This window comes from Mya arenaria, chromosome 4 (genome assembly GCF_026914265.1).
Source record: "Mya arenaria isolate MELC-2E11 chromosome 4, ASM2691426v1".
Lineage (NCBI taxonomy): Eukaryota > Metazoa > Mollusca > Bivalvia > Myida > Myidae > Mya > Mya arenaria.
In genome coordinates, this window is record NC_069125.1 from 31,719,045 (window position 1) to 31,734,701 (window position 15,657).

General features: G+C 31.5%; 1 protein-coding gene across 9 annotated transcripts in view; it reads left to right on the plus strand.

Moving 5' to 3' along the window:
• Positions 1-5: 5 nt before the first annotated feature.
• LOC128230481 (protein phosphatase Slingshot homolog 2-like) overlaps positions 6-15,657 on the plus strand; it is a 46,993-nt gene continuing 31,341 nt past the window's right edge. For 4 of the 9 annotated variants that reach the window (XM_052942780.1, XM_052942777.1, XM_052942778.1 and 1 more), the window contains exons 1-2: positions 4,977-6,399; positions 8,780-8,857. In XM_052942780.1, the coding sequence (XP_052798740.1) occupies positions 6,254-6,399; positions 8,780-8,857 (224 nt within the window). In that variant the 5' untranslated portion in view covers positions 4,977-6,253. Of the gene's footprint in view, positions 175-2,321; positions 2,372-4,976; positions 6,400-8,779; positions 8,858-15,657 lie in introns of those variants that run through there. The other 5 variants (XM_052942771.1, XM_052942773.1, XM_052942772.1 and 2 more) reach the window with 4 other exon arrangements.

The following is a 15,657-nucleotide window of genomic DNA, read 5'->3' on the forward strand; positions in this document are numbered from 1 at the left end:
GAAGGCGGAAGTAGACAATGGACAAATACAGTGAAAATGATTTTACTTGTAAACATTGATTAATCTTTGTGAACAATGATTTAATCGGTTTGACAACGTTGTAAAGTACAAGAAAAAATGGCACTTGTCACAGTTCAACGGTCACCTAGCCCAAGTGCGAGCGCTGAGGGAACTGTAAGTTCATATATTAAACTTGCTGAACTCAGTCTCAGAAACAGTACCTATTAGTCACATTGTTTGACTGTGCTATGTTATTTAGTGAATAAACAATAATTAAATCAATATGGAAACTGAATATTAGTAGAGTTTGATATCTACTCAAACATTCAACTAAAAAATGGCAAGGGGCAAGCATTGTAACGATGTCCCTTTAGTTAAAATGTTACATTACAGTCCGTTACTTTAGGTCAACATTATTCTTTTACTGTACGTTGACTATTAAAACTTTTATCAAGATGACACCAATACCTTGGCAAGAGAAAATCTGCCTAAGTCCAGGCACGCAAGAAGCTGTCTATCCAAGGCATACTTCAAAGATGGTGGTCATTACACAAGAAGCTGTCTATGATCTATCCAAAGCCTACTTCAAAGATGGTGGTCATTATTCTGCACCTTGTTCTGTCCTTACTGCTGTAAACCCACTCAACTTTGTAAAGTAGTTGTAAAAGATACTGGTCAACCCTACATACATTTTGAAACAGGCAAGCATGTTTGGTTTTGCCATTGTAGTGACCTGTGAAAGTTGAATGCAAAAAGTAGCTGGTTGTAGTATAAATAAATCATACTAATGCACTAGCCAATTGTAAACACAGCCCCCCAGGTGTGGGAAATGGCGGGGTTTTTGACTTTCAGACCAGCCAAGCCCCGGAAAGATCCTCGTCCTGCGGGGACGAACTGCTGGTAAAATCCTCACCAAATGCCCCTGCACCCTAGGGACCCTAGATAAGGCCCATTCCCCGCAAATTTTGGTGCAAGGCAAAACCACTGCATTCACCTGGCACTGCGGGGCCACCTTGAAGGTTAAAACATGGCCCATTTTCCCCTGCTATCCGCGGTATACTCCAGGACCTGGGGGCCGTGGCTACAATTGACTGGTGCATAATGCTAGAATGCAACTTATGGTTGACTGCACTTTGTTGAAACCAATCCGATTCAGAGTCACTTCAGATGTTTATTTGACGTATTTACCTATATTTTATGATAACACATTATTTCTTTGCAATTTAGTTGTAAATTATGTGCGCCCACTTCACACCCAAAAAAGAAAAAATGGGATTAATGCATACATTTATTGAATAATTATTAAATATTTACATGTAGCTTCTAGGTCATTTATCTGGTTTATCCTAGTACAAAACTTTGCATTGACTATTGCATAACTGACAGCTTGCATAAATATTTCTATGTGCAATCAATTTGACTGACACTCCTACACTCCTTGTTACAAAACTGGTTATGAGGTCCTTCGAATTTAGTCATATTGTAAAGCTTGGAGTTAAGGTCAAAATTGATAGAATATCAATAAGTCTGTGTAATTTATTGAATAAGTGCAGGTCTGAAATAAAACACAATTCTTTCAGTAAGTTCCTGAAAAGATGCCAATGATCCTATCAGACAGAGACTAAAGTATGCAATGTTTATCTGAATGAAATATATGTTAAAATTTTCCATGTTAAACATATGCTTTCGGTATTAAATAACATAATTTTCCTCATGCTACATATGACTGTATATACAGCAGATAAATATACTTGTAGCAGATGGTTTTATTATCAGATCAGTCTGATGTACTGATATATATAGAGTGTTAATAGCATAAACCAAGATTAAAGCTATAATTAATAAATAATTTGTTTAGCATATTCCTAACATCCTCAGTTTTTGGTGTGAATTTATACATGATTATAAACCCAAAACCCATGCAGCAGTTAATGATAGAATTTCTTCACATAGGAGATCCAGAATTCCTGTAACATTAGATGCAATACACTATGTGTCTATCATGCTATCTATGAGTGTTCAAAGAAAATACATGAACATGATTTCAGCAAGAAATCAGACCCCTTAAAATGTATGGAGTGGACAAATTGATGTTTTCTTTTAGGAACAAAGAGTACCACAGTATTCCTCTTCCAATTTATCATAGCATTCACGTAGCATTCTGGTTAATTTTAAGAAAAAAAATCAGAAAGATACTGACCTTCACAAAAGGGTAAATTCACTGTTTTCCACAATATACAGTTGAAGTTAGCACAAGAAGATTGTAATGCTAAATTAAAGGGACAAAACCTTGTTACATTTGTTTTATCTTCTTCTTTCAGGATGATATTGACACGTCAGAAAGTCTCGTCAAATCACCTAGGCAAAGAAGGTAACATATCCAAATTGAATTAAACATTATTTTTTTATAACATTTGTTATAAATTTTTTTATATTATTATGGTTTTCTTTCTTTGTTATACGTTGTTTTTTTAGTCCTGGGGCGTGGTCTATTTTTTTTTATATGGTTATATTGTTGTACAGTACATAGGGTTCTCACTTTAATCCCAAAAGGACAATCTTATTATAAGTATGAATTCATTCTTCTTGCTTTATATAAAAAAAGATAAAAAGTGTGGTTACCAAAGCATAAGTCTCTCAGGGACTGCAAAATGAGAGTAAGTGAGATCCCTAATGTTGTTTTCGATATTTTTAATAAGTTTAAATGGTATTATTAGTTATTAGGCAAAAAAATGTTTATCATAGTGTATGCATGTCAGGTTTCAATGCATGATGTTAAGTACTTGTTAAGATAAAGATAGCTACTTACGTGTGGACTGAAAGGATATTATCCACTTGTTTGAGGGTAAATTAGCCATATTGACATTGTTAATCACGTTTAATAATATTTTGGTAAATCATTTTATCTTGTGGAGCGCTCTTCACTTTGTAGTATTGAAATTGTATTAAGCTTTCTTGACCTATTTTAACTTTAAACTGATTTCAGGTTTATTTTGCTTGGTTTTGTGACATACACTGTTTTTGTGTTGTTATCTTTTATACAATTAAATTATAGCAACGATTTTACTCTTGTTTTGAGTAGTGAAAACTTTGTACTCTCCTAAAGTATTTGTTATTGTTTTTCTGTTATTTAGGTTTTTTTTATGTCAACTGTTATTATAACATATGTTTCATGTATTGGTTAAAAGTTAGTAGTTAGTTTGACATTTTTTGTCATGTACAAGATTTAGTCAGCAGGTTAGGCATAGCCTGGCGCCGACAAATCATTTAGAAGACTAAAAATAAATACTTACTTTCTTAGTGTTCAGCACAAAATGCCTATCAAATGCCTATATACTAGCCAGAACACATGTGTCACCTTCTAAACAATAAATTCAATAAAAACCAGTTATTGAGGTAATGGAAATTTGGTATTTTTTTCGTTATTTTATGGAAATTTGGCAGTTGTAATCTGCTGTATGGCATTATGGCTTTCAGAGCTCTTCTAAATCATTTAATGTTAAATTGTCCTGCAATCTCATAGGCATGAGCCTGAACACCAATGGTTAGTAGTATGTATTCACCAAAGAAAACTAATTTTAGTTAATGAACACTAATAACCCTTTAACTGACTTAGTGTTTGAAATTATATTTTGTCTGCTGACTCATCTTCTGTTTAAATCTACTGATTCACCTGATGTAAATAAATGATGGCTGACTATGATTTACCGAGATAACTGTTCATCAGATTTGAAAAACATTGCCATCCCATTGGACAAAATATAATTTTGAACACTTAAGTTGATGAAAGTCTCATCAATCTATGTTTACTAATCGAACATCACCATGCAATGTAATGAATAAATGAAAGAACAGTGGTCGCTCTTACTCTTAATAAAATGATATGACTGAGGCTGTAACCTTTTACCTTATAAAAGTTGTACATTTTCATAAAACATGATGTTTAAAAAGAATGATTAGATAATTGGCCTATATCATGTTTCCACAGCTTTCAAATACCATGTACATGTTCTTTAATTTTCATGGTTATGTTTCTTATAAGTCTGATGACAATAGAATCCTTTTTGCACAGTCATTTTAAAGTTCAATAATGAATTACGTATGATTGCATTTCAGCTAAGTGAGCAATTTCATATTAGGTAATCTACCAAGGCTGTCTGTAAAAAATCATGTTTTATATTTAGTTTCCTACGAGGCTATCTCTGTGTATTTAGTTTATATCGAGGTCTTAAAAATGTAGATTCAGATTGCTAAATGCGTGCATGGTGAAATTTGTATCCAGTATGATATCATGTATTGATTGCGACTTGGGATTAAAGTTGCATGGAGGAAAATCATTTTTTGCATTGAATGTCATTTATTTCATATCTTTGTTCTGTACCAAGTCAATGTTAACAATTCTAAAAAAAAATTGAAAAATTTAGCATTTGTTGTTTTAACATTTTAATATTTGATGTTTGTGAGAATTTGGTTTATATGTTGATCATGTTATTATAAGTAGAAATTATTTTGGAATTGTTATGGAAATTTTTGTATCAACGTCTTCAAACTATAAATCACATGTTTTGTTATCTCATCAAAATACTTATTATTTCCCCTTCTGTGTTCAAATCCAAAATTATTCTATTTTTTTTCCTTTTATTTTTCTACCCCTGCAAACTATTTATATATCCCTGGTTTATGTTACCAAATGTTTAAATGTATCAGAAATTCTGGAAATTGTTTAAATTACAGTAAATAAGTGTGTCTGGTCTGCCCTTTGATACAATTCATTGTCTAAATTGACGGATTTTAACTGCCTTTAGCGAGGCAACGATTGCGTTGTCACACACTAGTCGTTAACTTCCCTACATTCAGTTTACTTTATTTTGTAGTTTCTAAATCTGCCATACAATAGTAGAATTTACTACGGCAGTTATATCGTAATGAAATTTCTGTAGCTTATTCGTCTGTTGTATATTTTAAGTGTTAATTTATTGGATTTTAGCTATTTGAAATGATACATTGGAATTATTTTGACAGTTTGCTGTTTAAAAAGACTGGATTTATTCATGCTCACATTAATTATTTTTTAATGATTTTTTGAAAAATATTAATTAAGTACAATTAAGTACTAAATAGAACAAAGTGTTAAATAGACGATCTCTAAGATAAGGTTTGTATATTTAAAATGTGGGTGTTGTGGACAAAGAAAGCTATTAAAAACTTCACATTCAAATGCAGACTTAACAACGTGTTTTATAAGCACGTTCTTTAAACAGGTCGAAGGACTTTCAAAATTTATTATCATGTTTATCAGTGATGATTAAGGAACTACATACTGCGTACGGTGCATAGAGAGAAATTACTTTTTGGATTAAAGTTTATCACAAAAAGAAACCAGTGAAGAACATGTTGCTGAAGCATTGATTAAAAGATACGGTTATGTTCGATGGATTTATTTTGAGTGCATTTACACGATACAGATTTTATTTCATCGCAAACATTTTGTCACCAGGATCGTTACTGTAGTTGTGTGCTATTCAGTGACAGCTGATGTATTTTGTATCCAAAAAAAATGCTGAAAATGTCGCCCTACTAAGGGGTAGACTTCCTTGTTAGTTCACTTGAGTGTTGATTTACAATATATATATTAGATGTACAATATATCAGATGTATAATACCATATTTGGTGTGTGATATTTTAATAAATAAGGATATATTGAATTACACAGAAATTGCTTGCTCATATAACATGCTAAATTGTGTCACCATATATGGGAATTAAAAGAATATTGCCATTTACTCAGTTACTATAATGGCCTTCAGTACACGGAATTATTCGTAACTGCAATATCATTACGCAGAGAGATGCTCAGTCATAGCGTTTGTCTCTCGATGGTGATAAATTTATCGGATGCCATTATATTTGTATTTTACGACTCCTTTAATGCTGCTTGTCACGATGCAAAGTTGATGAATTTTAGTGGCACTATAGTGAGAACTCTTAATTGACCTGGATTTTAAAAAATGTGCGCAGAAGAAACAGATTATTTGCAGACTGAAAATGAAAAAAGAATAACTGAATACTGAAAGGTTTACAGTAAATTGTTTGTCAATAGCTTTTGTCATTGATGAAATGGATAGAGAAGAACGAGAATATTGAGTATAAATCAAAGTTGATGAACAAATACAGTGTAATTTTTGTGTACACATCTGAATTAAAATTTGAAAAATGAATACAGTGTGAACTCTGGAAAAAAACACGCATTCAATGCTGGCGGACAGATATCTACTAGATGAAGAGCAGTGGCGGACAATGGTTGGGGACGTTTATAGTTGCTATGGCAACCAAAGATGCAGACAAGATTTTCGTAAGAACAAGTGTTGTGTTCATGTGTGGAGTTATTACAAAGATTTGTAAGTAAATATATTTTCAGTTTTGAATTTTTTTTATCGTTGTATAAATGTTACCTTGTACTTCATAACTTGTGCCTTCATGTAAGAATGTTTGGTACTAGACTTGTTTGTGTTAAAATGTTAAGGTAGCTTTAATTAATATTTAGCTTTTTTGTTGTTGTTTTAGCTTGTATGTTTTTCAAAAACAAATTTTAGGTATAAATTGTCATAACTTTGGCAGCATTTTCATCAACAGTACAAAAACCATAATTATTTGCCATACCTAAAAATATGTTTAGATATTCAATTGAAACTTGGTACACATGTTGCCAAAAAAAAGATATTCAATTGAAGCTCTTGTTTAAGAAAAAAGGTTGAGGTTTTGTCATGTCCTTGGCAAATTCCATAACTCTGGCTGAAATATTTGTGGAGTTATGCCCATTGATTGATAGGGAAAAATGGATGAGTATTGCCATCCTCATGCAGTGCTCTTGTTCAGTGATGTAATTTGTGCTTGTGTTAAGGTGTTTCGTTAATGAATTAAGAAAAATAGGCAATTGAATTTGTATCAATCATGTCTACTTAGCTGTAACTTGTTTGATCAATGGTAGCGTTCAATTAGTGTTAGACGATATATCAGATATCATTGTAAAGGAGTGTTACTTTTTTAGTACTTTTATTCAGTTTTAAGACTCCAAATTTGTGATATAAGCTCTTTATGGTCGGCATGATTGATTGTAATTTTCACAACTTTTACGAACATATGTTAAATCAGATACGTAATAAATCATAATCTATTACTATGCACAGCCATGCTACAAATGAATAAATCCCTTATTCGCCCTGGTTAATACTGGTACTTTCACATACCGTGGTATTATCGCAAAAGTTTTATTAGACGATGTTATTTATTCCGAAATACTTTTAATGCTTAACTTCACAAAACTATCATTTAAGTCAGTTTAATAGTCTCAAAGGATTGAATTATGTTTTTCTAATGGATGTTTATACATTTTTACAATTTCACGAATGCAAGATTTTCATCAGATGTTATCATGGCCGAAAATTAACCAGGTGTCATTGGACAATATATAATGCGAGGTGACATCCTAGTATAAATGTCTGAAATTTAATACTGTGGCTATATATGGCTGTTTTATCTTTATTTTGATGCTTTTTGGTGTGTAATATCTGTTGCTGATGCAATGTTTACATATGGAAACTGTTCATATAAATAAACATGAAAGAAAAATTGATCATTTGTAAGAGAAATTATTTTATTATTGTACCTATCCTTTTGTGGTTGTGTATTGATAAAACATCGTTGTCCTAGATTAAGAACATGTTTTCTCATATTTTATTGAATGTGATGGGTGTGTCAGTGTTTAACAGAACACCATTTTAAACATCATTTTCTTTTTTTTTTTGCTTTTTGTTCATGATAAACTTGGTATATACATGTAGGTGGCTCTAATAGTTATGCCCCAAATTTAAAAGAACAAACATTTTGTGCCCACAATTAATGAAAAAGTTTGTTTGTGGTTCCAACTGTCAAAATTTTAACTTAGTTTTTAATCCTTGTAATGAATTGTCACTCTTAATTTTGTATTAAAAAAATAATCTGTAAAAAGTAACTTTTACAAATCATGAACCAGTCCTGTTATGGGTTTACAAAGTAAAAAAAAGAAGAAAGAAAAAAAGCCAAATAGTTTTTTTTATTAATTGTGGTGCTATCATGAGTTTATTATACAAAAAAATCATTTAATCATTTCTGTTTATTTGCAACTCTTTGTTAGCTAATCTTATCAGGGAAAATCTTTTGCCATTTATGTTCATAAATCAGGCTAAAAAATGTTCATTTTATATTTGCGCTTCGTAGAACTTCACAATCAATATTGACTTTATTATTATTTCTAGCTATTGCAGGTGCTTACACAAAAGAATAAGCAGTTCGTTCCTGCAGATACACGATATTTATAGCTTATAGCTTCGACCCCGTTGGATAGCCATGGCGCTCCAGTATGCTAATCACTTCTTCATAAACTGTGGGAAATTTGACTGAAAAATGTGTCTTGTTTTTGTGCAGAGCATCAGGCATGCAGGGGTTTAGCTGCAAAAATAAAATTACTTTCAATGTGTTATAAGTATGTAATTTTAAATCATAAAATACAGTTGTTAATGCTCCTGTCTGTGAAAATGCAAAAATATTGAGGTCATTGGTTTGAATCTCATAAAAAAAACATTTTGGGAAACTCTATTTGCAAGAAAATAATTTAATTAAATGAAAGTTTGTCAGTCAATTATCCCATGGTACTTGTTTAGTGTTAAGAAACATATGCTACCCTGGTGCCTACGATGAGCTTTGACTTGACCCAAACCTCGTCACGTTTATTACTTTCAGGCGCAGTTCTCGATCAGCGTTGAAAAAGCTACGGAAGCTTTTCAACACCGTTAGATTCGTAACTAAGTTAAAACCATGGTGAGGCGGCTTTCGGCACTGTATATGATAGGGAATGGACTTAAGGATCCACTTACTCACTGCCTCTAGTGTGCAAGCATTTTCACCTAATTTCTCTATGGGTCACTCTAGGCTCTTTAAGGTATCCGAAGCACAAATAAGCTTGGAATTATTGTGATGCTTGGCAACCCCTTATAATTCTGGTATCATTTGAAAGGGTATTGCCTATAGGGGCCGTATTTTATAACCAATTTAGATTAAACATGAAGTGTTTTGATTGGCCTGTATATTTAGCTGACCAATAGGCTGAGTGGAATTTCTGAGGCCTACAGGGGCCATATTCAATAACCAACTTAGATGAAATTAAATTTAAGATTTGAATCTTAACTGTTTTGATTGGCCTGTATATTTTGCTGACCAATAGGCTAATTAGAATCACTGAAGCATGTCTAAGGATAAGATCAATATTGAATACTGGCCCAGGTAACTGTTATCAAACATAAAGGAATGAAAAAACATATTAACAGATAAAGTTAAGGCAGTTTGTGTTTTTATCTTAATTTGAACTGAATTCTTACATCGATGACTTATTTAAAAACCTTTAAGGCCCAAATAGTGCGTTTGAAATATGTTTTTGATGTATTTGAAACATATTCTTCCTATGTAAGGTTATCCATGTCATTCCCTTTAAAATGATCGCGATACCAAAATAATAAGGGGTCACCAGGCTTCCAAAATTCACTTATTATATGTAGAATACCTTAATGGTTGCCTTCTTATAATGTTCACCAGTCTTTGAATGTTTGTGTTACTGCACATTACTTGCAGATAAAAATTGCATTTTGCACAATTTTGCTAATGTTTGCTAATTTACCAAAATGACTTCACGGCAGATTGGAAAAATACTGCCATCTTTTTGGACAAAATATAATATTGAACACTAAGGTTAATATGATTATTTTAATGGCTATTTGAAAAGTGATAAGTGAACTTCAAATGAAAATGTCTTTAAGCTGATATTCAGAATTTAAATGTACTAAAATGCTTCAGTTTTAAAATTATTATTTTTTAGTAAATCATTAGTGATTATTATTATTGATAGTCATTAAATTTCTCCCACTTGTAATTAATGGTATTTTAATGGCTCTAGTTGTTATGCAATTCCAAAAGAAGAAAGACATTCACTTAAATTATTGACAGTTTTATTGTTAAAATTGTTTATTTAATTACAGTTCAGAGGCGAAGTATTGGATCTTTTTGTCGAAAAACCTATCACATACAAAACAGAATGTGTATTTTTAGAAAATGCTAGCATGCTGCAAGATATGTACACTTCTAACAGCATATTGTACCAGGAACTGTAACTCTGTTAAATAATGGGAGATAATGGGATTATATCAAGGGAGGCAACTACTGTGTAAGGTACAGTTCTATCATCTAACAGCTTCTTGTATCAGGAACTGTAACTCTATTAATTAATGGGAGATAATGGGATTATTTCAAGGGAGGCTACTATTGTGTAAGGTACAGTTCTATCATCTAACAGCTTCTTGTATCAGGAACTGTAACTCTGTTAATTAATGGGAGATAATGGGATTATTTCAAGGGAGGCTACTGTTTGTCAAATACAGTTCTATGAGTAGCAAAGGGCTAGTTTTGAAATAATATGCCTATTTTCTTTACAGTTGAAAGATAGTAAATGTTGTGGTATTCTAAGGCTGAGTTGAAATCGGTTTCTTGCATACTTTGTGAAATGGTTTAATTGTATTTTAGAGGATTTTTGACTGCTTATGTAGGTTGTTTTGTTACTACTAACCTTTTTTTGCCTTTTGTTTATGATGTTTCAAATAGCATTTTGTAAATTTTTAAGGCATGCAAAAATTGATGATTTTGTTATTTAGAAAAGTTTTTTTTGAGCAGAAATATTATTTCGTTTACATTTAAACCTCGTCCATTATTAAGAAGAAGAAAAGTTGAGGTATTGTGGTAGCTAAGATGGCATCGATGTCATTGTACAAAATTTCAACTTAACTCAAAAACCATTTATGATATTCAAATGAAACTTGGTATATGTGTTGCAATCAGAGACAATAACCCATGTTTAGCAAGGCACATAACTCTGGTTTTGTTAATAATAGAGTTATGCCCATTGAATGACTGAAACAAACAGATAAGCATTAGCTCCGCAGCACTCTTGTTTGCATTGAAGAATCTGACCACATACTATAAGTTATCAGTGGTTCAGTTTATCTTAATGAACTAAACAAAGCAAATTTTATTACCTTAAATTTTATGTGTACATAGATGCTAATTTAAAGGTCACCATAAAAACTTAATAGCTTTATTGATGGGTACAAACCCTGTTTGCTTGATTATACGTTTGAAATTTCTAGTGTCCACTTTAACCTGCCGACAAAATTATCATTTTTATTTTACCCCGGTCCGTTTTTATTTTGGGGATAAATTATTATTTACTTTAACAAGCTAAACATCAGGGCAGATTTTATTATTGAAGGACTTAAATAATACATTCTACTTTTATTTTAAAATGTTTTGTAATGGATTACTTCCAAATGAACAATGAGACTGGTGTATAAACATTGTTTTAAAAATAGGTATATACATGTAAGCCATAATGTAGAGAAACATGATAATTCATATCTGTTAATATGTCTGTGTGTTGCTTTAGGAAGAAAATGGTCAAGGTCTATTGTCATGGCCTGTGCTTGCAATTGTAACACGGAAGTATTGAAAACCATGTTCAAAGTTCTACTTGCCATTACTGGGTTTTTAAAATGACAGGGTACGGCGGAAGAGGGGCGTGTGCTATTAGGAGAAAGGGGCACAGTGTATTTGGCTGTGAAGAACTTGGAACATCATGAATTTGACAGAAAATGTTTGGAATTAGTTTCATTCGCAGCAATTCCCATCACTCAGGCTATATATAGATATTTGTTCAGTGTAATGGCCCTTGGTCAATGGAGAAAAAGGGTAAAAATTGTCGACTGTTTGTGGGGGGTTCTTGTTGTCAAAATCACTCTCATTCAAAGTTGAATTTTTTTGACGAATTTATTTGTTTTACAATGCTGGTACACAATTCAACTTTAAATCATACTAATATTTATATTCAAATATATAATTATGATTCTCCGAAAGATTCTGCGAATTTCTATAAGATGATAATGCATACTTTTTCACCTCGTCAATATTTAAGTTGTGTTTCCTTGACCCAAATCATTACGAAATATGTGTTAATGTCATTTCAAACTTTCAGAAACTTTGCTTTTACATATGATATTTTCTGAAACACCATGCATTTTGTTATTTTGGAAAAAAAAACCCATAGCCTTTGAAATTTTAATTGAAATGTAGATTTGTGCAATTGCGCTCATGATAATCAGTAATAATGAACAGTAAGGTTTTGTTTTAGAATAAGCTGGAAAAATTGCATGGTGTTTTCCCGGTTGCTAGTGATATATTGGTTTGGGGTTCTCATTTATTTTAGTGTGCCTATTTTAATTGTATAGCATTTATGTAATAATTTATTAATCCTTATCTTTTCAGCATGATAAATATGCATACAAAATAATTACTTGCATATATCGTTTCTTCTCATTTATCTGCATCTCATTGTATGCAATGTATCATCATTTTAAATAATGCATTTGCTTATTTTAACATTTTGTCTTTAATGGTAATCAATCATAATAAAAATTATTCTATTTCTTGTATTTTTCTTCTCAACAAAATGTATTGGTTATTGACTGAAAATTTTAATTTTGCAGTGCACTTGATTAATTATTTCAGGCAAAACAAAACAATTATTGGCAGGAATTGTTGATTCATCTGTAGATTTCTGCGAGTTTCAAATGGCCTCAAGGACCAAAAACAAGAAATAAAATGTTTGTTGTTTTTTTTTTGGTGAAAAATTGTTTTTTAGGTGAAACATATTTGCTGGTTGCTTTTAGTTTTTTGTTTTTTTTTGTCATTAGTATTGATGCTCCAGTAGTATTGATGCTCCAGTTTATATATTAAGGTCAGGAGAGTGCTCAAAAGGGCTTCTTAAAGCCAGTTTTGGTACAGCGACAGGTTGCTTCAGCCCCTTTTTCCTGGCTATTCCCCCAATAACTTTTATGATTCAGAAGTATTAAATCTACTGGATGAATTACTGTTTTCACACTTTGTGTTAACGAAAAATTATAGTTAATAATTTCATTTTATGAATAAAATTATCAAATTAGAAATGAGTATGTGTAAAATGCTAACTATATTTAAAAAAAAGAGCACAGTATGTTTCCATAAGATTAATTATAAACAAATGTTTATTTACTATGATCAATTAAGAGGAGGAAATAAAATTGGTTCGATACTTGAAGATGTCTTTGTTTAATGTGTTACTTAGTAAAGAGTCCACTTCCGTGAAAATTCAGTGCAGGCTGTTTCATATTTCGAATTGTTGTCGTTGACATTGCCTATTAATTGTCGATGTTCCAGTTTGCTTTATATAATCATTATTATAAAGCAATATTACAATGTTATGTTTAAGGTTTGAAAGAATTTATTAATTGATTGAGCTGTGGTTAAACTCAGAGTTATTAATTAAAGTCAGTCAAACATAACCAGTAAAACTAAATTTGTCCTTTTTTATGTCACATTCATTATATGTCAAATATGAATTATAAATACATTTGTTAAAATGTGTTCTGTCCATTACAAAGAAATTCTTTAGAAAAGATTTAGGATGCTCAGGGCATGTTTTCAAATATAACAAGTTAAACCAAATTTGTCCTTTTTATGTCACATTCATTATATGTCAAATATGAATTATAAATACATTTGTTAAAATGTGTTCTGTCCATTACAAAGAAATTCTTTAGAAAAGATTTAGGATGCTCGATCAGAGCACATTTTCACTAATATCACTTCTATTGATGGAATGAGGACATATTATAGAAAAAAATAGCCATATATAAAATACACAGCAATTTTTAACAATGCTCTACTTTTCATTATATAACTGGAAGATCAAGATTTGCAGGTATTTGAGTTTTGAGTCTTAGACTGAAGTTAAGTGAATATGGACACAGGTATGATTTTTTGTAAGGCATAAACTAATTTATCAGTGTCCTTTTTCCCAACCTACCATTTTTTTTGCCCCGACCCTTAACATTTTATATTGCCTTGATATTTTTTTTTCATTTGTTTGATGTTTTTTTCTTTAAAAGTTAAAAGTGAAGTGATTTTGACTTTTTAAAATACCAGTGATGCCAATACTGATTGTATAGATGTTCTTAATTAGCATATAATTTTATTGTGTTTGGGAACTGAAAAATATCAAGAAATAATTTGCATAATAAAAAAAATCCAAAAAAATCAGACATTTCTACCCTACATTTCGGGGCTTGAAACAGGAAACAAACATATTATATTTTAACACCTTGTATAGACCTGTTGGACTGCTCATTTTCTTTCTATGATTTAATTAGAGTGAAAATAACAACCTTGATCGTGACATGCAAATGTGGAAATTAGAGGAAGTTCAGGACGGATAGAATTATCGATGTGTGTTTTTCATGTCATGGAATAGAAATCTTCCGTATTGAACCAATAGCACATGCAGTTAAGATTTCGCTGAGAAAAAAATGAGTCTGGGATCGTATTTTGTACACATTATATGGCTTGATTGTTTTCCTTGGAGATATAGTCAATCATTTTGGACAAGTGATTATAGCGGAAAATGCAATTTCCTTTAGCTGATGAAAATTTAAGCTTACTTGTCTGTATGTCTGTAAGGATGTAACGCTTTCTAAGTCACTAAAGTTTATGTGTATTTTTGGTTTTCTGAACGATTAAATCAGCAGGCAAGGAGGCTGAGCAAAATTTAAGGACCAAAAAATAAATGCTAACTTTGTTAGTGTTCAGCACTTAATGCCTCTATACTAATTTAACGAAATAAAACCAGTTATAATGTCACTAAATGGAAATTTGGTGATTGTAATCTGCTAAATGGATGTTTTAGTTATTAGAACTCTTCTAAATGACTTAAGTGACACATTGCCTGAACGAATCTGCAAATTACATTAGTCATTTGACATTTCTATTTGTAACTTTATGAGAATACAAGAAGCATTCATTATGAAATTTGTTTGGAGGAGTCTGTATTGTGCAGACTGACATTTTTCTATCTGTATATTAGTCAGCACAATAGAAGAGGTATTTTGTTATCCAGACTGATTTATATCTGCCAAAAAATTCTACATATTAGTCATCTCCATGCATTTGTTAAAGGCAACTTATATGTCTGCAAACAATATCGGCATATTATTCAGCTGGAAAAAAATGTCTGCTTTTGGATGCATTTGTTAATGTGGACTGATTTATATTTTCTATTAGATTCTCGGAACAGACATGCAATAGGAATATCATGAGTCAGACGTGCAGATTTTCTTGGAAATAATCAATTCTGGTCATTTTAGGAACACTCCATATGTTCGCTACAAAATAACCGACTGCATATCTTGTTTTCTCCTTAAAATGAGTCTCAGCCTTTTACAAAAAATATTTTTGAAATCGTTATTTTTTGTTTTTCTGGTTTTCAAAATTTAAGTATTGCTATAACCATAGATGATTTTTCGAAGATGGGTGCGTAACAACATTTGCCATAACTTTAATATTGACCATAATTTGCAAACTGGTTTATGGTTTTTTTTGTCTGTTTTTCAAAGTCTATTTATTCATAACCATAGACGATGTTGATGTTATTATGCCCCCCTTCGAAGAAGAGGGGTATATTGCTTTGCACAGGCATGTCGGTATGTCGG